Source organism: Calypte anna, chromosome 1 (genome assembly GCF_003957555.1).
Source record: "Calypte anna isolate BGI_N300 chromosome 1, bCalAnn1_v1.p, whole genome shotgun sequence".
NCBI classification, from domain to species: domain Eukaryota; kingdom Metazoa; phylum Chordata; class Aves; order Apodiformes; family Trochilidae; genus Calypte; species Calypte anna.
Genome location: NC_044244.1, coordinates 6,395,847 through 6,422,408, shown reverse-complemented (window position 1 = coordinate 6,422,408; position 26,562 = coordinate 6,395,847). Strand labels below are relative to the sequence as shown.

At 43.0% G+C, this 26,562-nt stretch overlaps 2 protein-coding genes and 1 long non-coding RNA gene across 3 annotated transcripts in view; 1 reads left to right on the top strand and 2 right to left on the bottom strand.

Moving 5' to 3' along the window:
* Nucleotides 1–849: 849 nt before the first annotated feature.
* Nucleotides 850–20,960, bottom strand: DHTKD1 (dehydrogenase E1 and transketolase domain containing 1). The gene is made up of 17 exons (XM_030465951.1): nucleotides 20,786–20,960; nucleotides 18,523–18,678; nucleotides 17,595–17,806; nucleotides 15,664–15,858; nucleotides 15,085–15,354; nucleotides 12,452–12,623; nucleotides 11,322–11,520; nucleotides 10,175–10,487; nucleotides 8,984–9,068; nucleotides 8,248–8,387; nucleotides 7,712–7,862; nucleotides 6,418–6,524; nucleotides 4,126–4,290; nucleotides 3,688–3,770; nucleotides 2,440–2,609; nucleotides 1,860–1,945; nucleotides 850–1,397 (listed from the first exon to the last, which is right to left on the bottom strand). The coding sequence occupies exons 1-17, from the start codon at nucleotides 20,946–20,948 to the stop codon at nucleotides 1,296–1,298; spliced, it is 2,769 nt and encodes a 922-aa protein (XP_030321811.1). The 5' UTR covers nucleotides 20,949–20,960; the 3' UTR covers nucleotides 850–1,295.
* Nucleotides 20,961–22,907: 1,947 nt separating this feature from the next.
* On the bottom strand, nucleotides 22,908–26,264 carry LOC115598373. Its single transcript, XR_003987606.1, has 3 exons — nucleotides 26,184–26,264; nucleotides 25,702–25,775; nucleotides 22,908–22,992 (listed from the first exon to the last, which is right to left on the bottom strand). It is a non-coding gene; the product is annotated as an uncharacterized LOC115598373 (long non-coding RNA).
* Nucleotides 26,265–26,363: 99 nt separating this feature from the next.
* UPF2 (UPF2 regulator of nonsense mediated mRNA decay) overlaps nucleotides 26,364–26,562 on the top strand; it is a 63,559-nt gene continuing 63,360 nt past the window's right edge. The window contains exon 1 of the mRNA XM_030451064.1: nucleotides 26,364–26,472. The gene's annotated coding sequence lies outside the window, so the exon portion shown is untranslated. The remainder of the gene's footprint in view (nucleotides 26,473–26,562) is intronic.

The window sequence follows — 26,562 nt, the reverse complement described above, 5'->3', positions numbered from 1 at the left end:
ACAAAAAGCCATGATGTTTGGGTGGGTTTTACTACAGGAGATTTTTTTTCATGAGCCCTTTTGACCTCTTACTTCTCCTACCTCTCACCCCTACAGCTGCTGGTGTATTTGAAAGAGTTCTCACTATTACAGCTTTCAATCAGTTGTCCCTTAAACTTTTTGGAGCCTGCCTTACTGCACTTCTCTGTTTAGTTTGCCATGGTCTGGTCTCTTTTCTGTTGCTCATATTTAGTCACAATTTCAGCTATCTTCCAGCATATGCAAGATTTTGTGTGGGAACTCAGGACTGCTGAAGGAAGAAGCTGAGCAGAAGTGAGCCTTGAAAACAGGCAGCTCCCACGAGAAATGGTGAACCAGCCCAGCAGACAGGGACTGGAAAAGAGATGGTTTCTTAAATGCACTTCCCTTTGGCTTTACTAGTGACAAGTTACACATTCCTTGTCAACACAGAAAACTAAACCAATGGACCAGTTAACCAGTACAGTCTTGGGGTTGAAGAAAGAAAAGAAAAAAAGCAACAAACGAGAAGGACACTAAAAAGAATTTCCCAGGAAGAAGGTAGTGTCACACTTCAGTATAGTGTCTAGTAAGGGGTTAGGCCTCTAAAAAATATGGTTCTAAAATACGGCATGATGCCTGCAGCCTTCCACCCAGCAAGTCTGATGTGAAAGCACTTCTCCAGCTGAGAGAAACTGTGGTGCCTGCAGCCTTCAGGAACCATTCTGCAAGGTCCCCTGCAGGAATCCTGCTTTAACACACTCCTGTGTTGAGAAGAGCACCAACAACTGCAACAAATTTCATTTCTGTCCCATAGCAAAAGGAATTAGAAAATCCACAACATTCTGCTACAGAAATGGCTCATTCCCAGTCACAGGGAAGCATTTATTCAGCCAACCAGCACTAATACTTCTGTGGAATGGAAACTGGTTCCACACATACACCATCCCAGGAACTGTCCAGTGAAATTAGCAATGTGATACAAGGTATTTTATAGCCACCTCAATGTTCTGTCTCCTGAACTGGATTTTTTGTTTTGTTTTGTGTTTTTCTTTAACTTTAAAAAGATATTTTGTAGAAAATACTACAAGAGAACGAGTAATATCTAGTGTAACAGGCATCATGTCTCATCTTTAGGTATTCCCTTACATGAAAAAATTGCTTCATCATTACAGAACCTGTTCCATTCTTTTTTGCCCATTTTGTTCAACTAAGAGTCCTAACCCTCTGGCTTTTGTTCTTCATAGGAGGAGGCACCAAGTGTGACTGACAGCAGAAATAGTCCATATGTTGAAAACTTAGATAAATGTTTTGGTGAGAATGTCTTCCTGCTGCTGGTGGTGCAGGGTTCCAATGCCAACTGCTGGGGCTGGTAAAGGAGGTCTACTCACAAGATGGAGCTGAAATTTGAATCAGGAGGAAATGATTAATGAAGCACAAGTATAGGACTGCATACAAAGGTCCTCTGATGCCATGGTGAGATCTCCTGTCAGATACTGGGTAGACCCAGCTGGAAGTAATGCAGGAAGTTATCCTCCATCTCCCAAAGACCATGGCTTCAAGAACATGCTTCCAGAGCAAACAGCAGCTTTGGATTTTCTTCCTAATCACTTCAAGCATGTTGTTTCCTACCCAAGATCTTTCAGCATCCTGTCTACTCAGACTAAACAGCTGGTAAAAGAAAGCTCCAGTCCTGCTCATCACCACTACGTGATGCTAAAAAGAGCATCAGCAGCTTAAATCAGAACACACATTGGGTTTAGGCATCAGGATTAATTTTGTGTTAAGCATCACAGAATTTTGCATTCAAGGTGAACTTCAAGCATCATTTTAAAGACTAAAGCCCCATGGGGACATCTTACCTTAACCCCCAGCTGCTTTTCAAACCGTGGTGACACAAAGGACCATGGACCCATGTTCTGTGGTTCTTCCTGACTCCAGATGAAGACTAAAGGATAAGGGTACATTATAAATGCACATATTTATCTTTCCAGCAGTTCAAGAAAAACAGGTTTTTATTTTATAGCACCTCTGCCTTTTTTTGCCTTGGCACCAGCTTTGAAATGAAGGCTTGCCAGAATGAATTCCCTTGCACAGAGTTTGCTGAAGTCAAACCAAATACCACTGTGGGTATATTCTGCTTTTCTACTGCCATTTGCAAAAGCTACTAAGAGGACTTGACTGGAAAAGACCAAGGCAAAAAATGCCTCAAATGGTTCACTCCAATTTTACCTAGTGCTTTACAGAATAGAGGTAAAAGTTATTTTGCAGAAGTGGTAAACATTTGTATTATCCCACTACAGAAACACCAGATGTATGGGGGTGGGGGAGTAAGAGCAAAGAGGAAAAAGCCACTGCAGCTCTTCATCCTAGAAGGCAGGCAACAGATCTAGTTCAGTACTTCAAAGAGTCTAGAAACTGAAATGTAGAAGTCATGCTGACCTTTGGCACGGCTGTATTTCCTCAACTCTTGCTGTAGAGCTTCCAGGGGGAAAGGACACAGTTCTTCAAGTCTCAGAACAGCTGTGTTGTGCTGTTTCTCTCCCAGTGTCTCTCTTTGCTTCACCAAAGCATAGTAATGCTTACCAGAACAGATCACCACATGGGTGACACTAAAGAAAACACAGAATGTTTCCAAGTTCAGTGTTTTCCAGAAACCCTATGCAAAACAGTATCATATTCTGAACAAATCCAAACTCTAAAGATAACTTTATTAAACTAAATTACTACCATGTTTTATCTTCTTTTGCCTTCTTTTCCATCCCACTCCCCTCCAGTAGCTGGCAAACTAACCCTCGGGCCCAGAATGCCCAGAACGCCTGTTTCTTAATCCTGGGAATCTTACCAGACATAAGATTCATCTCTCTTAGCTGTAACTGTGTACAAATTAAACACTTAGTCAAAGCTACTTGTTTATGCACAGTCTGGAGAGAATTAACCAGAAAGGGAGACCAGTACCTCCAGAGGGCAATTCTCTCCCATGCCAAAGAGGAACTGCCTGCTGGAGATAAATAATACACTCCAGCAACCAGGTTTGGGCTGCCTTACTAACCTTAATGAACAAAGGCAAGGAGAAAAACCTCAACTTCTGCACCTCACCATTTATCTCAAAAAACCCAAGATGCTAAGAAAATTCCAGCTTTTGATTATGGGTGAGGATGCAAGCATCAGAGATGCTGTCAGACTCAGGTACTACTGGGACAAGGACCAGGTAAGAACCTTAAGAAGGAAAACAAATGATGGCCAGAGTTGCCTGGTTTTTAACAGGATTGTCTACAATATCTGAAGGGAGACACAGACAGTTTATTATTGCCCTGACTTCACTTCATCAGCTCAGGTGTTTCAACACCAGAACAAAAATTCCACATCTCTTCAGAGAGCAGCTGCTGCCAGTGACTGTCAGCTATCACACATGGTGCAGAACAGTGCCCATCAGTAATGGTGGTCACAGCCTCCCCGTGGGGGCACAGCCTGACAGTCCCAACTCTTGACAGTCATGCAGACAGATATGGTAACTACCAACAAGTAAGTAGAAGAAAAGGAGAGAAACAAGGAAAACTAAGTCACCCACCATAAAACAACATTTTCCTCCCAAAGTGACCTCTTTCACATCACCTCAAACTTGAGATGTTAGGTAAGAGAAAGTGACAGATGTTCCTTCTGAGCTTCTCCTTGAGAAAGCAGAGCTACCTTTTAGGATCTACTGAGGAGTCACCAATGACAGGCTTGAATGTTGTCCTTGGGGCCATTTCTTCAAAACTTGATACAGCAGCCTACATGGGGGAGAGTTGGAAGTTACCAAATCTTTCTGCTTTTTCCCTCAGGCTATAGCTGGGGAGAGGATACCAAGACAGGGGTTTGTTAAATACAAAAGATGCTGTCTTCCCTCTCCCTCTCATTCCCATTCCCACCGAAAGGGGGCACGATAAGCTTCCCAAGAACAATTCCAGACCAAGAATCAACCCTTCATCTAGCTCACTCCCACCCACCTTTGATCTTCCACCTATCTTGCCCCTAGCAGACCTGACCACAAAGCAGACACCAGAGAACAAAGAGAGAGAGGAAGGGAACACATAAGAGAAGAGGAGAGAAAAAAAAATAAAATAAGAAAGAAGGTTTTCAGCTTACAGGGAGCCTGAGTAACACTTTGGGAGCCACAACAATTAGAGGTTTCCTGAAGTTCCGGACCATTTGCCGACGGAGCAAATGGAAATACTGGGCTGGGGTGGTGGGATGCACAACTGACATGTTGACCTGGTCCCCATCAACTCCCTCTTCTGAGCTGTCACACATCTGTGTAAGGGGAACACAATAATACCTTCTCAAGAAGCAAGCAGTGAGCCAAATATGCAACACAGAATCCAGGCAGGTAAGGCACACTGACTAGTATGAGAATATAAGCAAATATCCCAATTCAGACATTGATTGCAAAGGAAGAAAAACCTTACAGAAGAAATGGCTTTAGCATTTAAATAGTAAGATTAAATCTAAGCTACCTCCTTCTAGAACACTGTAACCAGGGCATGACAGTTCTTCTAACAGTGGACAAGCCATTACAATCCCATGGGGACCTTTTAGTGTTTTGCGATTTCTTAGTGTTTTGGGTTTTTTGTAAAAATGTGCTGCAAATTTACTAAATCACATTTAATAGTATCTAGCATTCTGTATGTATACTCTGTGCCCAATGGACAGATCGGTGAGTGGTTTACACCAGAGGGTGGCTGCCTGTTTCAGATGCTAACCCCCAAAATGTTTTCTCTAGGAGGAGGTCTATTTGCAGGTCAGCAATTCTGTCTTGCTATTGGGTGCATTCTGTGGCACTGTGACATTGCTGAGGAGTAGCAATCAGAAAAAGACAGCAGGCAGCACTGAAGCATGTCCCACAGGGCTGTCTGTAGAGGGCACAGGGCCTCTGCAAGCACTAGACAGATCTCACACTAGGAAATCATAGAATTGGCTGGGTTGGAAGGGACCTCAGAGATCATCAAGTCCAACCCCTGATCCACTACTGCTGCAGTTCCCAGCCCATGGCACCGAGTGCCACATCCAGTCTCTTTTTAAATATCTCCAGGGATGGAGAATCCACTACTTCCCTGGGCAGCCCATTCCAATGCTTGATCACCCTCTCAGTAAAGAAATTCTTTCTAATATCCAACCTAAACCTCCCCTGGCACAACTTAAGACCCTGCCCTCTTGTCTTGCTGAGAGTTGCCTGGGAAAAGAGACCAACCCCCCCCTGGCTCCAGCCTCCTTTCAGGGAATTGTAGAGAGTGATGAGGTCTCCCCTGAGCCTCCTCTTCTCCAGGCTGAACACCCCCAGCTCCCTCAGCCTCTCCTCACAGGGTCTGTGATCAAGTCCTTTCACCAGCCTAGCTGCCCTCCTTTGGACCTGCTCCAGCACCTCGATATCCTTCCTGAACTGGGGGGCCCAGAACTGGACACAGTACTCGAGGTGTGGCCTCACCAGCGCTGAGTACAGGGGCAGAATCACTTCCTTGGACCTGCTGGCCACGCTGTTCCTGATACAGGCCAGGATGCCATTGGCCTTCTTGGCCACCTGGGCACACTGCTGGCTCATGTTCAGCTTCCTGTCAATCCAAACTCCAAGGTCCCTTTCTGCCTGGCTGCTCTCAGCCACTCTGTGCCCAGCCTGGAGCTCCCCATGGGGTTGTTGTGGCCAAAGTGCTGGACCCGGCACTTGGCCGTGTTAAACCTCATCCCATTGGAATCAGCCCAACTCTCCAGTCTGTCCAGGTCCCTCTGCAGAGCCCTCCTGCCTTCCAGCTGATCCACACTCCCCCCCAGCTTAGTGTCATCTGTGAATTTGCTGATGATGGACTCAATCCCCTCATCTAAATCATCAATGAAGATATTGAACAGAACTGGGCCCAACACTGATCCCTGGGGGACACCACTAGTGACCGGCTGCCAACTGGATCAGCACCGTTCAGCACCACTCTCTGGGCCCGGCCCTCCAGCCAGTTCCTAACCCAGCGCAGAGTGCCCCTGTCCAAGCTGTGGGCTGACAGCTTTTTCAGGAGAATGCTGTGGGAGACAGTGTCATGTTACCACACACCCACTTGAGCAGGTGACAGACACCAACAGGAACAGCAAGCAGTTATTACAAGGTTCAGTCAGTTTTGCACCAGAGCTGTTGTGGCTGTTGTTGGTTTTTTAAACCAAAACTGCTTCCTCATCACCTCTAGACCTATACCTTCTCATCACAATACCCATTCTTCCTCCACTTCCAGCCCAGCCTGTTCTTTTCTCATCATGATGGTATCATCCTGGTATTTCTCCAGCTTCTGATGTCACAAGCAGGTATACCAGGAATGTGGCATTTTGTGACAGGAGTCCCAGAGCAGTGGTTGCCAGTGCTGAGCTGGGGGAGATGTGAATCTGAGAGGTGAGGTGGGGTACCTGCAAGAACCGTTCCATCCGGCAAGAGGAGTGTTCAGGGCCTGCACCATCATAGCCATGGGGAAGAAGAATGACTATCCCACTCTGCAGAAGCCACTTGGCCTCACCTAAAAACACATAATGAGGAGGAAGGAAAGAAAGAACACGTAACACAGAATGTAAAGCTGCAAAACACAGAATACATCACAAAAACTGCTTAGGAAAAAATAACAGCAGATTCCTGTGTTATTAAATACAAGCCTGAACCATGGTGCTGGCATCTTGCCATGAGATTCACAACAGTGAAACAGCACGCATAAAATGACCTGAAGTTTCTGAAATTATCATGTAATTTTGGGCTTCCAGAAGACTTATGTCTCCAAGGAGGGGAATGAAATATGATGAAGATTTTAAAACCTAATTTAAAAATATCACTAGGCAAAAATAAACTTAATGGAATTGTCCTCCTGACTAACAGGGTAGCCCTCCACTAAAAAAAAACCCTAACCATAATTAATTGCATATTTTCTGCATACTTCTGTAAATTGGTGTGACCTGGGCAGCTTCATGTGAGGCAGACCTAGCTAGCACAGCAGTGGTGGCCACAGGATTGTTCCCCTGAGCTCAAACCTTTTGTGCTGTTGAAGGGCTTACAGTCCAGAAGGTAATTCCTTCCAGCTTCAAATACATAAGAGGGCTATGAATCTCTGATATATGTGATTACAGAAGGAGTGCAGAGGCCCAACTGATGCTAGCTGCCAAAACTCTGGACACTTACATACAACTAATCCCACTCCAGAAATCCATTTTTTCTCAGAATGTTCCAGCTCAGGGTTTTTTTTACCTGAACACTCAAAAAACATACTGAAGTGAAACTTAGAAGTTCATTGTAAGGCACTTCTGTGGGGTCTTTCTTTTATACAATCACTATTTTCCTTCTGCATTGCTTCAGGAATTTTTCAGATGCCTCATGAAGGAAAAGTACAGACTCAAAAGCAACCTGCTATATATACACACATCAGAATAAAAGAGGGAACAGAGGACGGAGGAAAGGTCATTAAAAAAAAAAATCAGCTGCCCTTTCTGAATTACTGTCTTCTTCCAAAGGTGGGATATCTTTCATTTTAGATGAATTGTATTCAGAGAAAAGCAGCACAGAAGTCAGGACCACAGAAGTAAGCTCACAAGACTTCTTGAGAAAACAGGATTACTTTCTCAATACTTTGTCCTTTTACTTCAAAGATGAAAGATTTTCTAAAAATGTGCTTAGTACAAATGATTCATTTTTAAATATAATAGCTCCTTGTACACTCACCTCCAGAGATGAAAGTGTCAAATATTATCTGGGCTCCATTAAAGAAGTCTCCAAATTGAGCTTCCCAGATTGGCAGTAACTTAGGGCTCTCAATACTCATTCCATATTCAAAACCAAGCACAGCTTCTTCAGACAAGGGACTGTTACTCACCTAACAAAATGAAATTTTTGGGGGGGAGGGGTGAGGAAGAAGACAACCCAGGGTTAAGAACCTTTGGAATAAGCCCATCAGTACTAGGCATACTGAAGAGAAGCACTCCTAAAGGCCACTGACAGTCTCCCTCATTTTTGCTTTTTAATGAAGACATTGAGGGGGAAAGAATAATAGTTGATCATTCAAGGAATAGCAAACTCCCTTGCTGAATTTGTAAAGAGAGTAACTACAAAGAAGGGGGGGGTCCCAAGAGTTTTTATGCCTCTGTATGAGGGGTTTGCTAGAATACACAGGCTTCCTACATGTATCTCAGTAGCTTTAAAGCTAGCATTCTGCTTCAGGACAAATTGAATAAAGGTGTCTTGTGGATCACAGAACCTACCTCTAGGAAACCCTTCTGGTCTGGGGACATGTGATTCAGGGGAATGTAGGTATCATCTGTCTCCTGACAAACCAACATTGCGTGTCGTTGACTAAAGGTTCCTCTGCCAACATCTTGTCCACTTAGCCTGATATTAAACCCTTGCCAAGCAATAAATAAAACACTCAATTAGAAAATCATGTAAAAAGAAAACATGCAGGACAACAACTTCACACTTCAAAAATATTACTTGCTATGTCTCTTCTTGGATTCCCTGTATCAGCAAAATCAAATCTGAGATGGAATTCTAAACCAGGTGCTGTTCCAACTCACAAGCACAGAGATACTCAGACACTTCTCTTTTCTCCTCTCTGTAGCCAAGACTTTGTGGTAAATGGTTCAAATTACAGAAGCAAACTGCAAAAAATGTGCATTCACTATCATATGACGTCAGTGGAGATATGAGTTCAGGCTACAGAGGGGGGAACAGAAGTAGTAGCATGAAACACAGTTTGAAAGTATTTGAGAGACCTAAGCAAGTCTCTGTGCACAAATGTTTTGAGGGAGTGGGAGGGAGTAACAATTCTTTGAAGACATTTAGTACTAAATCTAGAAACAGTGAAATAAAAGACATATATTGTCAAATTTACACATTGTATCAATCTGCAGACTTAGAAACACCCAAGTAGTCTAATGTTATACTTTACTGACATCAAAGCAAAAATATTTTATTGTTTGCTGTCTAGTTGCATCTTACCTTGGCTCAGCAGGGAACCAAATGCTAAAGTTTCAGCAGTTGCCCAGTCCAGCTTTGTTCCTTCCTCCACTTTTTGAACTCTTGACTGAACAAGTAAACAACATGGAAAAGTTACTACTTTGCCTGCTTCTATGGGTAGCTCTTTTGGTGGCAAAGATCAATATTAAAAACTAGTAATGCTATATTCCTGCAGCCAGCTTAGGTTGGTTTGGAATACACACAATATTACTCCAACACATCCTGAAAAAGGTTGCACTGAGGACCACAGAACCATGGCTGACCCACCTGCTCACTTACCAGCCAACAAACTGTGTATGCCCAACTAGATCTTAGTCTGAAAATATTAAAAATCTTAGCACAGAGATTGCTTTTGACAGACTTCTGATTTTTCTGGTTGTCAGTGATGACAGATACCAGGCATAAATATTTAAGTCTCCAAAATTCTCCCCTGTTCTGGCCTGCAGAACTGCAGACAAATGATCCTACCCAGCTGTGGTTTTCTTGCCTTGGGCTGGGAAGAGAAGAACATCAGTCTCCTGAAATAGTGAACTCACAGCCTCTCCATGGCTTCCAACCAGACACCTGTGCATGGCCATCACTTAAAGGAAAACATTCACCAGCCCAACCCAATTATTACACACAGACTGAAGAGTTATCAAAAGCTGACTGTTAAACTTGGTCACATGTATACTTATGTTTATATTTATAAAACATAAACACTCCCTACTGGCTCCAGAAACTGTGTACACTATTACCAAGTTCCTGCTTCATTCTCTCATAACTAACTCATTATAATCATAAGGTATATGAATTATAGTAATTTATCATAAATGTTTCTATTGTTTGCTGTAGGTGACCCTGCTCTGGCAGGGGTGCTGGAGTAAATTATCTTTCAAGGTCCCTTCCAACACCTAACTTTCTCTGATTTTCCATAAGCTTTTTTCTCAATTGTAAGAAAACACTGTTGAAATAACAAAATTAAGTACATGGTCAGAACTGGGGGAGAGAACATGTCTGTCTTCAAAACTGGAGGAAGAATGGCATAAATGCAGCCTCTGAAAAGAGAACGAGCTGTTTTTTCCTAGTGAATACTAACCTGTTCTGTAAATGGCAGTGCTGCTGTGTTTAGAATTTTTCCTGTAACATCATATCATAGCACTGAGATAAGAAGCATCATTTTACTCCACTGACCTGTGCATAGGTCTTCAGGAGATGGCTGTGAATCTGGAGTTCTTCAGGCACCTCTACAGACTTGATTCCAATGAACTGCAGGAGTGGCACGGGCATCCCGGTGTCCCAAGTGGTGATTTTAGCAGAAGGCTCAACCAAACCTTTCCAGTGAGACTGCAGGTTGGTGGGAGGTGGAGTATACAGAGTCATGTTGGCAAGATGATCATTCAGTTTGGAATAGTGTGCTGTCTTTATTTCTGATACTTCACCCTCAGTCATGAGCCCAGCAGCTACCAGGTGTTCTGCGTACGCGTCTGGGATGCTCTTACGGGATCTGTCAGGGAGGGAATCAAATCCCACAGACATTAAGCCTGAAAACAGCATCACTCCCAGAAAAGGAAAATCCACCCTACTAACAGCAGGTACCACAGAAAATTAAAATAAACTAAGATTCATTATACTCATTTGCATCAAGTTCACTTTCCTGGCATTTCTAGAAAGATAAGAGTTCTCTTGGGTAAGTGCTTTACAGTCCTTTATTTAAAATAAATAAATTAGAAGAAGTACGTCTAGTGGGTAGTTACAGGTAAAAACAAGTCAAAAACCCTCCCAGTTACACTGACTCTGTGCTATCATGCATATTTTGTTTAGACAAACTGACAGCAGTATTTCGGCACTAGCTGACAATCATTCCATCCATTCCATAAATGCTTCACCTAGACTACCAGAATTCATTGCTCAGTGAATTTTCCTGTGTATTTTTCTCTGGGGATAAAGATGGAATCTGAATACCCTTAAATGCTCATGAAGATGAGTCCCAGTTGGGAGCAGCAGGACCAAGAAAAGATGTGACAAATACCACACTGTCTTTCTGCCCATTCTCCCACATTATCTACACTTCCCTCTGACAGAGGACAACTTTTCCTTCTGCTCAGTAGCCATGACAAATTTGAAATCCAAAGGCTCTGCAAGAGGCATGAAGACACATATTGATAAAACAACACTAGTGCTTACCTTCATTAACTTTTTATTATCAGACTCACACCTCAGTCAAGGGCTGCTGACAGTGTAGCTACAGTTACATAAAGACTCACTGATATCTTCATTACACTGCAGTAGCAGGTGATTCTGAGTTGGTGTATGCACAAGTACATTTTGAGTACCTTACCTGATGATTTTATACATGCTGGGGTTGGTGAAGAATGGCTCATCAAGTTCATTGTGTCCCCACTGCCTGTAGCACAGCAAATCTACTATCACATCCCTGCGGAACTGGCGCTGGTACTCGACAGCCAGGCGGGTGGCACGGACAACTTCTTCAGGGTCATCCCCATTCACATGGATAACAGCACATCCAACAATTTTCCCTGCCCAGGGATTCAAAAAATAACATTAAACACACTTAACCCCTTCCACAGAAAGCAGACACACACATACCCTGCTGAAAACACTCACATGAAGTGTTTTTAACAAAAATCTGCAAAAGATGCCCTTTGTGATGAGAGGTGGGGTAAGGAGTAGGATTATTCCCCAAGCCAAGGGGCAATTAGCCCATCCTGTTGTATTTGTCACAGATTGAGTACAACTTCTTTAGCAGCACTATATTCCCAGAGGACTTTGTACAGAAAGTTCCCACATCTTCTTAATCGGGAGGGGATACTCCAGGGAATGGCAGAGAACAGTTTGATTGCTTCTCTTTCAAACAGACTGAGTTTTGTTTCATTCTTGTCTTAAGCAATCACAACTAGGAATTCATACAAGCCAAGAGTTTAAGCATAGAAATGGCATGAGCCTCATCTTTTGATAAAAAGCAAAACAAGTTCACCTGACAACAAACAAACCAGAAAAATGAAGGAGTATCTGACTTACAAATCTCACTCAAAAAACACACTGAAATGATTTTTATTAAATTTAAAGATATATTTATAATACATCTATGATATACTATCACATTTTTAAAAGCTTTCAATGACCTACCAGAAATTAAATGAGTTACAGACTTGTAACCTTGCAAATATTTTATAACAGCTTGTGAAAATGTGACAAGATTTTCCTTTGATATCTAGTCTTAGCTATAAATCAGACAGGGAAGGTTATATTTTTAACACCTGAATTTTTGCAAGTAGGAGGTAATAATCCATAATAATTTTAATTTCTACTCTATCATGAAACTGGAGATATATTACTCCCTAGAGTTGACAGGCACTCACTATAAAAAGCCCACAGCATATTAACACTGGAGTTAAAAATCCTTTCTGACACACCAGGCAACCTCCCTTCTGACTAAAGGCTACGTACCAATATCACTGCAGTAGAGAGATGATCTGCCTCTCTCTGGAGGAGTGGTATAACCCAGCTGGTTATTAACTATCAGGTGGATGCTCCCACCAACTCTGAAATGTGGTAGATTAGAGAGGGTCAGTGTTTCAGGAACAATCCCTTGCCCAGAGAAAGCAGCATCACCGTGAACCTACATTAGGGAAGATGGACAAGTCTCATTAGAAATCACTGGAGGAACAGAAAATCAAAGCCATAACTCCTTAAGCAAGAGCTTTCAAATTAAGTAGGTAGAACAGATACTGTTTCAGCTGGATCCACTTCTGAACCCTTTCAGACTACTGTTTTCATTATTTGAGAGTTTATAGAGTCTAATCACCAACACAAGGTCATGGCAGCCAACATCTGCACATTATTTCCTGATGTAATCCTTACCTGGAACAGATCTATCATCTCCTAAAACTCACTCACCAGAGCAGAGGTGACTGCAAGGACCATGGTCATAGCAAACCTGCAGCAGTCAGCAGCAAGTGAGGTTAATGGCTGCATTTGATGACCCTAAAGGTCTTTTCTGACCCAAACTGATCTATGATTTTAAGTCAACTGACCACTGAAAGAACAACAGGAAACCAGTCACCACAGCGTGCACCACACTCTTTGCTGAAAGGTAAATGCTGGTGAACTGGGATTTATGCCTATTGCCACCTTACCAAACAGAAGGGGACAGACATGATAGACAAAAAAGAAGGAAAGGAACTGAATGAAAGGATATAGAAGAAAATGAAAGCTTTTAGAAGGCAACAAAAGCTAAGTTATCATTACATTTCAAAATTGCAAACAAATGTTGCAAATAAAAAAAGTTTGGAAGAGGAGATTACTGTGGCATTCAACCCAGGTGTTCATAAAGGCTAGAGATACTAGAATTAGTACCACTTAGCATCATAATATTTTGAAATGATAGTTTCCACTGATTAATCTGATCATAGCTTCCTCAGGATGCAGATTTGATCCTTTGCAGACTTTAGTCACTATGCATATTGATGTAGTTTCTTATTAAAACCTGTTGACAGTTCTGTTTTCTAGTTGTGGGAGAATTGTTTCAAGCTTTAAGAGACTTTTGGAGGTGCCAGGACACTTGGAAGAGAGTAGAAGTGCAATCAACCAATGAAATGGCAGCACTGGGTTTTATACAGTTCTCATACAGAGACTTTTTTCAAAAGGCATCACAGAAAACCAGAGTTAACTACTGCAAGAGAGACAGCACAGCATCCTCACTCTACCCCTTACCATGCTACACTTGTTCCTAAAATACTGGGTTTCCACTTTTCCCTTTTGCTTTCTTCTACTGTCTAAGAATGTTTTGAGTGAAAACTCCAGAACATCTGAAAGAACTCTGTGGCTTTCAGTATTTCCCAAAGTATAAAAAGCCTACAGGCAGTGAGAGTATCCAACAACACAACACTCTGTATATGCATCTCAAACCCCAGAGGATTCAATTCAATCCAAGCAGGATTTTACTCACTTCAGCAGAAAGCTGGAAACAGTTTTTGCTAGCATGTTTTTTTCTGGGCAGTGTTATCATAGAACATAAAAGCAAGGTCACTGTGATGCTTTTAATTAATCAGTGACCCTGACAGTGGAACATCAAATGTGAAATTTATTTCAAGGAGACTTTATGCTCATATTTCAGTCTAAATCATAAACAACAGTAATTGCCTTATGTCCAAAAAGTTGAGAGAAATAAACCCCTCTTCAGCAGAGATGGACAATTAATACTGCAGAAGTGTCCATGGTAGTTAGCCATGAGTTTTACAGTTATATAGAGGAGTTTTATAGTTTTCATGTATTCCAACCACCAAAAAATCAAAGATGCCTTTTTTTTAAATAAAAATATAGGAACAATAAGAACTTGCCCCAAGGCCTTCTCAACATTTCAAATTCCACTTTTTTCTTTTTCTCAGCATCCACATCCTTCCACAAGGAAGCAAATGATTTATTTAACTCAAATATATTTTCACTTCTACCTTTAACTTCCTCCATATTTATTATTCTTCACACAAGAACAGTTCTGCCCCAAGTAATTTTTACTCCTGACTTTAAAAATATTGAAGAGATTGACTCACTTGTATTTCCAAGTTTAATATAATGCAAGAAAAGAAATTTTATCAAGGAACTATTTAGGACTGCCTCCACAGTTATAAAAGGGAGTTAAAGGAGTAAAAACCAGTTCCAGCAAACTCTCTCAGTGCCATGATAAAATGACAAATTTCTATATCCTCCTGTATATTTTGCAATCTTTTTGATAGTTCTTCTCCAAACCCATTTAAGTTTTAAAGAAGTGGTGGTTTAAATGCAAAAGTGGTCTGTGAGGAAAGGCACAAATGGCTCTCAATGCAAAGTATTATTAAAATAAAGGAAGGTATCAAAGCAAGTTCTTCAAAAATTCTTTGAAGTGGAACTGGTCAAATGACAACCAGTATCATCACATAAGCTACCTGGAAATCTTCCTTTCCTACCTATTACTCCATAAAGAGAAATAGCCACTCCTACTCTCCCACTTCTTGATACATACATTAAGTCAGTTTTGTTTGACATTTCTATATACATCACTTCTGTTCACAGAAGTGACCAGTTACAAATTGTGAGCAAAATACCTGCAGGCAAATGACTTTGTCTCCAGGCTGTGCAGAGCTCTCTGGGGAGTAATCTCCATCAAGCAGAGTCTGCTGCCTTCCTCGTGTCTTGCCCACGGCCACTGGATTGATTGCCTCTAAGTGGGAGGGGTTAGGTAGCAAGGTGACATGCACAGGCCTGTGTGAACCAAAGTCAAGATCTACAGAAGATGTCAGGTGGGAGAGAACATCCCCAATGGCTGCTGAATTCTCTGGAAACTCACTCAAACCACGCATCTTACGGAACATGAGCTGTAAGGAAAAACAAAATCAGGTTAAAATCCCTTCATGATTCGTTAATGCATTGAAAGAAAAACATTTAAAGAACTGTATGCTCTCCTCCTCCTCCTGAAACTGCAAGGACACTTCTGGTAACAGCACAGAATCCCCTTCACCAGAGTTCTCTTAAATGGTCTCCTGCAAAGATCTGGCTGAGGTGCTGACAGGTAGATAACTTTTTAATTTATTCAGCATTCACAACACAACAAAATCCCAGGTTTTATGTCATTGCAAATAAATTGGGCACAAAAGCAAACATCAAGGGGATTTTAACTCTCTTACCTCAGGGGGAAGTTGAAGTAAACCTGTGAGAAGATTCAATCTTCCACGATGAGGCATTCCAAGAATAATATCAGTCACACCACTGTATGCACACATCTTAAACAACTCATGGAAGAAACCCATCATACTCTCTGCTCCTTCACCACCGTACCGCTTCACTGTGGCAAACTTTGTGGCTAAGAAGTGATCAAATTCCTATTAAAAAGAGGAGAACTTCAATACAAAATTGAAATATAGTTTTTGTTAGTACCTTTAAGGCACACAGACCTAAGCACATGCCTTCAAAATCTCATGTTATTCTCCATCTCCACAGTATAAGACCAGAAGCTATGAAAACTACAAGAAATCAGCTCTTATCTCAAGCAGAAAAATGTTGGATTGAGGACTGAACTGCCTCTGTCAAATGTGGAAGGAGGTGAATGAAGCAATGTAACACTAGAGCAACTTATAAATTCCTTGATCACTTATTTTAAGTGGAAATTAAGGAATGGTGTTCTTTTACAGTATGAACCTTAACTATCCTGAGATGCAAAGTGCTGGAGAAGCATGGACAGTGTTCCATTTTTATTACTATTAGATCCAGGCCTTAGTATATAAGGAGAAGACTGTCTGAGAGAAGGAAAATAATGACTCTACATTTACTTTATTTTCCTCTCACTCCTCCCACTTCACTCCTTTCATCTACTCTTAGACAGCTATAACAAATGACAAAGTTTTGGAAGCACTGAAAGTTTCTGTCGTGTTTTACAACTAAAGACTGAAAAAAATCTGTAACTGAGAAGGCAAGACTGAGCCACAGCCAAAGATCTGAGCCAATTGCTGAACAATTTCTAGTTAAGCAACAATCTTGTTCCAAGGAACAATGTACACAAAACTAATCACACATAAAACCAGTATTTTTCCTGTCAAATTCTACACCCTAAATACAGAACCAGAGTCAACAGGGGATTTATCAGGGTCCTAATTTCACCCTCCTGTGTCACTGTCAAATTTCTTGAACTGCCAAAGTGGCAAGAAAAACTCAAAATGTGCCATATACTTCTGTTTAGTCATTGGTAAATAACATATTTAACACTCCTTCCACTTTGAAAACTGGAAACAGGGACAACTTCACAGACCCTGTTCTTCTCCCTTTCCATCCTTCTGGATACAGGGAGAAAAGAGATAAAAGAAAAAAATTTCACAGCACACAAGTACTGGAATAAATTTTCTCTGGACATACTGTAAGTACATAAATCTTTCACTTCTTCACAGAATGCCTTGAACAAAGGTTCTTTTGCTGAAAGCAGATTTACCAGTGCTGTATGGCTAAAACCTCAGTCTAACTCTGCTTGTGCTCTCAAGGCCTTGAGAAATAACAAACTTTAAAGCTAATAAAACAGATCAGCATGAAGGTGAAAGGAAAACACAGAACAGCTACACCAGAGCACAAAATCTCAGAGCAATTCCCAACTTGCATTCCCTTCAGTAACATTTAACATAAGCTATCAGATCATTATCCTAAGAGAATCTCACTTCTGAAGACCAAATACTTGCTAATTATTTTTGTCTTCAAATCATAAATTTATGTTACAAGAATATATGTTATAGACAACATACGTTCTAATTAGTTCAAAAAGCCTTTTGAGTTTGTAAGTGCCTGGAAATACTTTCCCAGAAATAATTTCCAATGTCAGCAATCAAACCTAAAAAGGTATTGCTATTTGTTCCAATAATGACTGCTAAGTAAATTCAGGAAAAAACCTCCAGTGAGATTCCTGCATTTGAGTATTGCACTTTTTCAGGCAAAACCTGGTACTTCCTCTTGAACACTGTCAAGTCTTTCAGGATAGTGTTGTTCTTTTTCTGCATGAATAATATGTCTGGAGCAGTAAAGGGTTCACAGCCAACTCCACAATTCTACTACAATCCAGTAGGAGTGAACAGGGTACCTGGGACTCCAACATCAGCTTGCACAAGTGCTTTTTCTCTTCAGGTGTAAATGCTTCTTGTTTTAGCTCTTCAAACCTTTTAGCAAACCACTCTCTTTCCTCTAAAGTTGGAAGCTGGTTAGTTTCTATGGAAATATGTCCACAGTATATATGGTCAAGGTAAGCCAACACATCCTCTAGGGAAGCCTCCTCTTTCCCCATGTTCAGAAGCCCTGGTGAGAAATAAATGTTATTAGCTACTTCAGGAGGTGAGAGGGAAGCATTTAGACCTAAACTGTTGTCTCACAATTATATTAACATTTTGAGTGTACAAATTAATGTCTTCCTTTCCTCCATTTAAAAATAAAACTCAAGAAATTATTTTATGAGCACACTTCAGTGTTATTGAGGGTCTCGTTCTTATTTATAAGGTGCCAAAATGGCTTTCTCAAAGAGTTTAACACAAATAAAACAAAAATCACTGGTTTTGCAACTCAGTATAGCACTTGGTATCTTGTCGCTCAGAGAGGGGAGTTCCAATCCCAGCTACATCACAAGTAAACAAGCACTTGTTTTGCAGACAGAGGAAATGAAGCAGAGAGAGTCTCCCCTTTTTTCAAGGCCACAGCAAGAATCCAAGAAAAGACAAGTCCTGACTTCTGCCCCAACTTCACTACAGTGTCAAGTATTATGCTAAATCATAGAATGTTACAGCAGCTCAAGAAATTAATGTAAAAACCTCAGCAGCTGTAAGAACCAGTAGAAATTTTTAAGGTTTTCAAAGATGCTAGAAACCACACACTCATTACTCAGTGGCTTCTGCAACAAACTCATAGGTAGGCTGAAGTTAACAATTTTCAACCACCACTCAGTATTTGGCTCTTCCACAGTGGATGCAGCCTCCTAATAAACCACCTGGGAAGAGAATTTGCTGTAATAAGGCACATACCTGTAGTTATGAGAGGCCCTTGAAGAGTTTCTGCCAGCTCCTGGATTTCAGGTACTGTGTTCATAACAGCTTGGCCAGCAAACAAGGGATTTATTTTGGCTGCTTTGTGGCCATGTTCAGCATATGCAGTTATTAAACGAGCAAGAGCATGGTCAACTAGAAACAAAAAGAAAGCAAAAGTGTATCATGTGCTTACATTTAATCAGTTTACAGCACCAACACAAGAGTATTCTTTCCACTGATAACCATGAAGGTTCTGGCTGGAGAGATAATTTTTTTAAGCAGTTGTTTTCACCTTATCACCCCACATGCTCCCAAAACCAAACTCCTGAATCTTTTCACTTGTTAATTTTTCAATCAAGTAGACTCTAGACTTCTCCCACAGCTGCCCTCATGGTTAGGCTCCTGTAAAGATAAGCAAAGCTAAATCTTGCTTCAGGTCTCTTTACAACAGGTATGTCCAACTCAAGAATGGCACAGAATCAATGTGCAAAGTCTTACTCCTCGGGCAACTCAATACCACTTGTGCTGCCCTGTTCCTTGCTGGAATGACAAGAGCACAGGGTCTTAACAGTAACTCAGGTCCTACAGCTTCAAAAAGGAAAGTCTGTGTCTGCAGGAGCCAGCAAGATGTACACATACTGAGACAGATACACTAAAAATTTAAATATATGAACAAGGTTTTCAACAAATCCCAGCAACACACTGTTGTGGGCATTTTGCATTGAGGTCAGAACATTATCAACATCAGCAAAACTTGACCAGCTGAAAGGTCACACACATACAGCATTACTGCCATTGAGCATATGGTCAATAAATAGACCAATATTACATATACAAGCAGAACCTACTGCCAACTAGTGATATGAACCAGCTTATAATGAATTTCTAATGTCAGGGTTTGAGGTTTTTTTTCCCTGATAAAGATGCAGCACTGACATTATGGAGTCTGAAGACTGTCCTTTTCCAAAATAATGAAATTTCTTAGGCTGTTTCACAAAGTTATTTCTCTGACATTCATACTTTCACTGCCAGCACTCTGCTCCAACCTGTACATTCACACAGTTGGCCCATTCAAACCAGATCCCTTTCTTCAGTGGGTTCTTCCACAGAAAAATGTAACACCAGCATCTCCCACAATACTCACAGCAAGAAAGCCACTTAAAAGCAAATTTTTAAAATGTAACACAAAAAATAAGTAACCCTATTGTTATTTAACAAGGAGATTACTTAGTAATGGGACTCGGTGTCCAGGATTTAACAGTTCAGTTTCATGACAGCTTCTGTGCAATGGGCTTAATTCCTATTGGAGTCTCCTACGGTGTTAACGTAAGGAAGACACTCCTACTCCGGAGAGTATTTTGCTTTAAATACCTTTTTCTGCAGTATAAATCCTAGCTAAAACCATCACAGGTATTGCTGCAGGAGAGTCACCTGTACTTAACTAGTTCAAGCACAACAATGTAAAAAAGAAAAATGAGAGATGTGTGGCACGGGTGCTTTTATGAGCAGTAAAACACAAGAACTCATTATCACAGTTACTTCAGCCTGTGAAGCTGGTACCAGAAGCTTCTCAGAGACCCAGAGAGTGGATCAGCACCCCTCAGCCCACTGCCAAGAAGAGGCTTTAGGCAAGCTAAAACCTGCTGGGAGCCTTGAGGAGAACATCGGATCATTGACTGCTCAAGGATCACCTGGTCCAAACTTTCTGGGTAGGAACACAGCTCAGCTGGCCCAGCAGCCTGTCAAGCTGAGGCTTGAAAGTGTCCAGTGTTGGGCAATCCAACACTTCCCTGGGGAGATTATTCCGATGTCCAACTGTTCTCAAAATGAAAACTTTTCTTCCGGTGTCCAGTCGGGATCTCCCCGGGGGTAACTAGCACCCATCACCCCTCTTTTTTTCCATGGGACTCCTTGTGAAAAGGGAGTCTCCAACTTCTTGGCAGTCACTCTGGAATGTGGCTTTCCTCCAGGCTGAACAAACACAGACACGGCGGTTCCGGACGCCACTCGGGAAGGTAACGAGAACAAACTACAAAGCGCCTCAGAGGGACGCTTCAGCGCCCTCGGACTTTGGGCTCCTCCCTGGGCTCGGTAGCTCCTCGCAGCCCGACTGGCCCAGACCGGGACCCAGCTCCCCGCTTTCCGCGGCGGATCAGCAACCCCCCCTTTCCCCTCCGGGGCAGCCTCCGCCGCCCTCCCTCCCCTCAGCCCAGCGGCGGTTGTAGGGTGTGCGTAAGGTGGGGTGATGATGGTGTCCGACCTGCTTTCCCTCTCTCCCCGCCACCTCGAGCCTCCGCCGACCGCTCGTTCGCCGCCTTCCGCGGTTTGTAGCCGTAGACGCCCCGCTCGGTGCGGTACCAACGCCGGAGGCCGCCCCTCCATAGGGCGCAGCGGACCGCGCTCCCCGCCGCTGCCGCCGCCATGGCCGCCGCGCAGCCCCCGCCAACCGCCGCCGCCGCCCCCGGGCAGGCGGGGCCGCCACCTCCCACCCCGCCAGGGGATGTCCCGCGGGGGATCGTCCGTGTCCACGTCCTCCACGTACAGATTGTGCCTCTGATCCCCTCAGCCGCTTCAGATGTTCCAGTATCCCGGTATTTCCACTTAAAAAGCTGCGCACATTTCCTATTAAACTGTCTGTCCTGTAGTGGATCTATGAGGGGTGGGAAGAGGTTTCCCAAGGAGGGTGTGGGGTCCCCTTCTCTGTGGATATTCAAAACCCGCCTGGATGCAGTCCTGGGTAATGTGCTGCAGGTGGTTCTGCTTTCCACAATTCTGTGGAAGCCACACAAATCTGTGAAAGTATCAAAGCTTCATCTTCTGTCTATGGGGTGCTGGTTCTGGTTTGTCTGGAAAACACAGGGTAACCTCATCAACCTCTGGAAAGCCTAACAAAAAACCCAAGCCAAACCAAAACAACAACAACAAAAACTGCAAGAAGCAAAGTTTTAACAGTACCTAAAAGCTTAATCTAAAGTTTTCAGGTGCCTGCGAACCATTTTGAAACATGAAGGACAAGAAAGTCTTAAGAAATAGTCAGTATGGGTTGAGCAATTTAAACTTCTAGAGTGGAGTGACTGGCTTGGTGGCTGAGGGGAGGGAGAGCCGTGGATGGTGTCTGCTTGGACTTCAGCAGAGCTTTTGACTCTGTCTCCCGTAAGACCCTCATAGTCAAGCTGGTGATGAGTGGGTTGGATGAGCAGGCAGTGGGGTGGGTTGAAAACTGGCTGAAGGGCCAGGTCCAGGAGGTGGTGATCAGTGGTACAAAGTCTAATTAGCGGTATCCTCTAAGGGTCTGTAGTGGGTACAGTCATGTTTAGCACCTTCATTGATGATATGGATGAAGGGGCAAAGTGTACCCTTAGGAAGTTTGCAAATGAAACAAAACTGGGAGGAGTGGCTCATACTCCAGAGGGTCCTGCTGCCACCCAGAGGGACCTCAACATACCGGAGAAATGAGGTGATGGGAACTTCATGGAGCTCAACGGGGAAAAGTGCAAAGTCCTGGATATGGGGAGGAACAATTCCATGCACCAGCACATGCTGGGAGGCACCCAGCTGGAAAGCAGTTTGGCAGAAAAGCACCTTGGGGACCCAGTGGACTCCAAGTAGACCCTGAGCCAGCAATGTGCCCTTGCTGCAAAGAGGGCCATGTCCTGGGCTGCATTAGGTAAAGTATTGCCAGGAGGTTGCTCTGGTTGGCACTGGTGAGGACACACATTTCCAGTTCTGAGGTCATGGACATATTGGAGAGAAGGGCCATGAAGATGATGGACCAGAGCACCTCACATATGAGGAAAGGCTGAGAGAGCTGGGACTGTTGAGCCTAAAGAGAGGGCTCAGGGGGTTCTTATCAATGACTGTAAATATTGAAAGACAGATGCAAGGAGGCCAGAACCAAGTTCTTTTCAGTGGTGCCCAGTGACAGGACCAGGGGAAATGGGCACAAACTGAAACACTGGGTTCTGTCTGAACGTCAGGAGACACCTTCTTACTGTGAGGGTAACCACCAGGTGCTCCAACAGGATACCCAGAGAGGTTGTGGAGTCTCCATCCTTAGAGATACTCAAAAGCTGTCTGGACACATGACTCTAGGTAGCCCTGGTCAAATAGGGAGGGGTGAACCAAATGACCTCAAAAGGTCCCTTCCAGGATCAACCATGCTGTGATTCTGTAAACTTTGTGTGAATGTAGGCATGAAAGGTAAGAGGGGTACTGGCAAATCACTTTCCCACGGGCTTGGTTGTGTCCATGAATCTACTTGGTAGACTGCCTTCACAACAGGGAAATCAAAGAGGATTTTGTCCTTCAAATCAAACAAAGGCAATGTGCTTTTGGAGCAGGTGGAACTGAATTTTGCAACAGAATCAGTTATGACACCACTGTTGACAAGGGATTTTATGATATTCACAGTTCTTGGAGAAGGGCCACTTGTGTTCCTTGAGGCTGTGTGGTTGGACTTATGCAGATCTATAATAGGAGAAAAATTAAAAGTGAATGACCTTTAAAGCAGCAAAGAAAGAAAAAGGATACAGCTATAGGAGGACACGATGCAGCCAAAAGTAAAGCACAGCAGAAATGTGGCCTTGAATATTTCTTTTTTTCAATGTATAATAGAACAAAGAACCTTGAAAATAACATTGCAACAGCACATAATTCTGAGTTCACAGTAAAGAGGCATAAAAGGTTGATCTAGTTAAATAGAATCATAGAATCATAGATTCTATTCTGTGCTTGGGTAAAAAGACAAAAGTTGCAGTCAGATTGTATGATGATGCAATACTATTCCACTGTTCTTAAGCAAACATCAGTCAAGTAGCAGATATCAATGCTTTTTATATCAAATGTCAATATTTTTATATCAGATATCAAATGGTTTTGCTTTACAGCAGACAGAGACCGAGTGGAATATTTCAAAATCAACACTGATAGGAGGAATAGGTTTGAACATTAAAAGTCATCTGAAGCTAGAAAGGACAAAATGAGGTGGTTCTGTCACACCATGTGGGTCTCAGAGAAGGAATAGAATATTTGTATATGTGAGTTCACTTGCTGCTTTAATCAGGCCAAAGCGTGGGTTTATGGAACATACACCTCATCAAGGCAAATTGTTTGGTTTTGTTTTGTTTTTGCTGTGATTCAAAACTCAGTTGCTGAAGATTTAAAGTGTTTTGCAGATTTTGCCAGCATAAGCACCTTGCACAGGACATGATAACACCTGAGAAAAGCCTTGTTGTAACTATATCTAGGTCAATAAAAGGTTTTGTTGACTTTGATTCATAACTAAATGTGAGAAAGTGGTACCTGTGCCAGCAGGAACAGTGCTGCTAAGGGCACATACTCTGGGCCTGATTGTTCTGGAAAAGACAGTCTGTTCTAGAGAAGACTCCTGCATGAGGCTGATTCAGTCATCTCTAATGTTTTGGCTAAAAAATATAGAAATCCTTCAAAATCAAGGTTTTATGTACTAAATAGTATGGAACTGACTACCTAGCAGAGCTGAACTTGCAATATTTTAATAAAAAATCCTCATCAGCTGGGGGCATTTCTAAAGGGATTTCTAAAGTCCTTGCCACTTAAGGAGTTGTATCAACCCACAGAACCTTCTCACAAGTTTGTGATGAAGTTTGTCAGCTGGAGGTCTGTGGTGGAGAGAGGTTATCTTGGATCTGAGTGTCAAGATGGACTGGTGGGATTATTTAAACAAGGTGAGACACAAACTTGTGTATCTTGCAAAAGTACATGCACTAAAATATTGCTCCTTTCCAGGAAATGGTGACTATAAATAATCTAAAAATTGAAAAATTGTGGGGATAAAACAGATGGGTCTGAAAAAACGATGTGAATATCAGCTCACTTGATGAAAAAAGATCATTTTCTGGATTTGGCTACATGGAAATACTGAGTACACCTACAGATTCTACATTAGTATTTGGCACAACTGTGGTTTCCCTGAATATTGTGTGTATGTTGGGCCACTAATTGAGGAAACATTGAAAAAGCTGGGAATAAGAACTTCAGGAATTCAAAAAATTGAAAGACATGCTTTACATCTGAGACTCCGGAAACGAAATCAACTTGGTGTTCTTTTTGGTAACTTAGAAGGAAAACTTGATCAGTAGGTACACAAATGAAACAAGTGTTTTAGAAGGAAAAACCTTCTGAGCTATCAGACAAAGGTAAAACAAGTTTTACTTGCATGGTCCCCACAAAAAACAGTTCCAATGTAGTTGTGGCTCTGTAGGAGTGTGGTGTAAATACAGGAGGTTTTGTTTCCTTTCAAAATTATACTGATAGTGCATATATAACACAAAAAAACCCCACAACCCACCACCATTTCTTGACATAATGCCCCTAAAAATGATACTTAAGCCTAATATAACACTGAGTTCACCTTTACAAATAAGTCTAAAAAAGTGTCATTTGGTGACATCCACTGATGGTACAGAAGTGGTGCCTTGGAAAAGAAAGCACCAACACTAACAGGAGTTACTTTTCCCCTTTAACCCTTTTTCCCCTGCATTTAGCACATGGATCTGCTCTACTCTAGTGAATCATTCATCAACCTGGTAAATCATAAAATTTTGGCAAGTAGAAGAGACCTGTGTGTAGCAGGGACACCTGAATGCTTTGTGTAAATAACAATTGTGACTTGGTCCTTTCAAACTTTTCCAGAGAGATTTTTAGATGTGTCTACAAAATCAGCAATGAAGTTAAAAAACAGGGAGCTTTTTCCTTTAAAACTAAAACAAAAAAATTCACAACCAAACCTGTCTAGTCCTGTTCCAGTTGGCAGAGCACACCTAGAGCTCTGCATCAGTAACCAGAGCCTCAGATTTGAGCTCCCCCTTGCCTCGGAATAAAAGGTGGCTTTAACAGCTGAATAATCTCATTATGCACATCAAGGCCTGTGCCTGCTGCCATGGCCAAGTATTTGTGTGTGCTCGTTGTTAAGTCTAGAGGGGTGTGAGCTTTCCCATAAGCGAGAAAAATCTGTCAGAATCCAGAGCCTAAATGTAAAATAAAAACCAAGAATCAAATCCTGAAATTCTGGATTGTACCAGTTTTTTCCAGCCTGGGTGACTTTAGGCTTGACCAGCAACCCACACCATGCCCAGGCGTGCAGTTTGTGAGCACTTAAAAAAAAAAATAAATAAAGTTTTGTGTAACTGACTCTACCTCTGTAAAACACCTTCGGTTGTCCAGGCCGAGGGAATCTGACAGGAGAGTTAAGCGCAGCTGCCAGGTTCAGGCTGCAAACCGAACAGAAAACACCCACGAAATCATCAATTACATAAGAACTTGATGTTACCCCCGTTATTCCCGGGGTTTTACCACAGTGACACCTCGGGCACCGCCGTGCCCGCTCCCCTCAGAAAGGCCGCCCCAGGTATGACGACCTGCGTGACGTCACTCCTCACGTCCAAATATACATCGCGGGAGTGACGTCACGCTCGGCGACAAAACGAACCGTGCGCTGAGGCCCCCAAGGAAGCGCCGGTCAGGGCCCGTTCTCCCTCCCCTCCCTCCCGCTCTGAGCGACGGCGCTCCCGGGCCCCCCCTTCCCCTCCGCCACTTCCGCCTCCGCAGCCTCCCGGTAACTCGAGCAGGGCCGCCCGCCGTCAGGACCCCGCCCGGGGCTGCCTGAATGGATGCCTGACCTTTGCCTCTAGGAAAAAAAACCACTCGCCCGACAGCCCGGAACCGCGGCGAGGAGGCGTTTAGGCGGAATCGCCTTTTTTTCACGCTTGGGCATCACAGGGCGGGCGTCCCGAGCTCTCGGAGGCTCTTTCGGGGCGGTGCTGCGGGTCAGGCAAGGCAACGGAAGCCCCGTCAGGGAGCGCGGCGGGCGTCGTGAGGGGAGAGGAGCGAGGGGGCCTCGAGGGGCCGCGGCGGGCGGAGGAGGCGGCGGTGGCCTGGAGGCAGCGCCCATGTCTGCACCGGGCGGAGGTAGCGGGGCTGAGGCGGGGGGCGGCGGGGGCACCGGCCGTTTGGGGGAGAGCCAGGGCACCGGGCGGCCCGGAGGGTGGGGCGGCACCG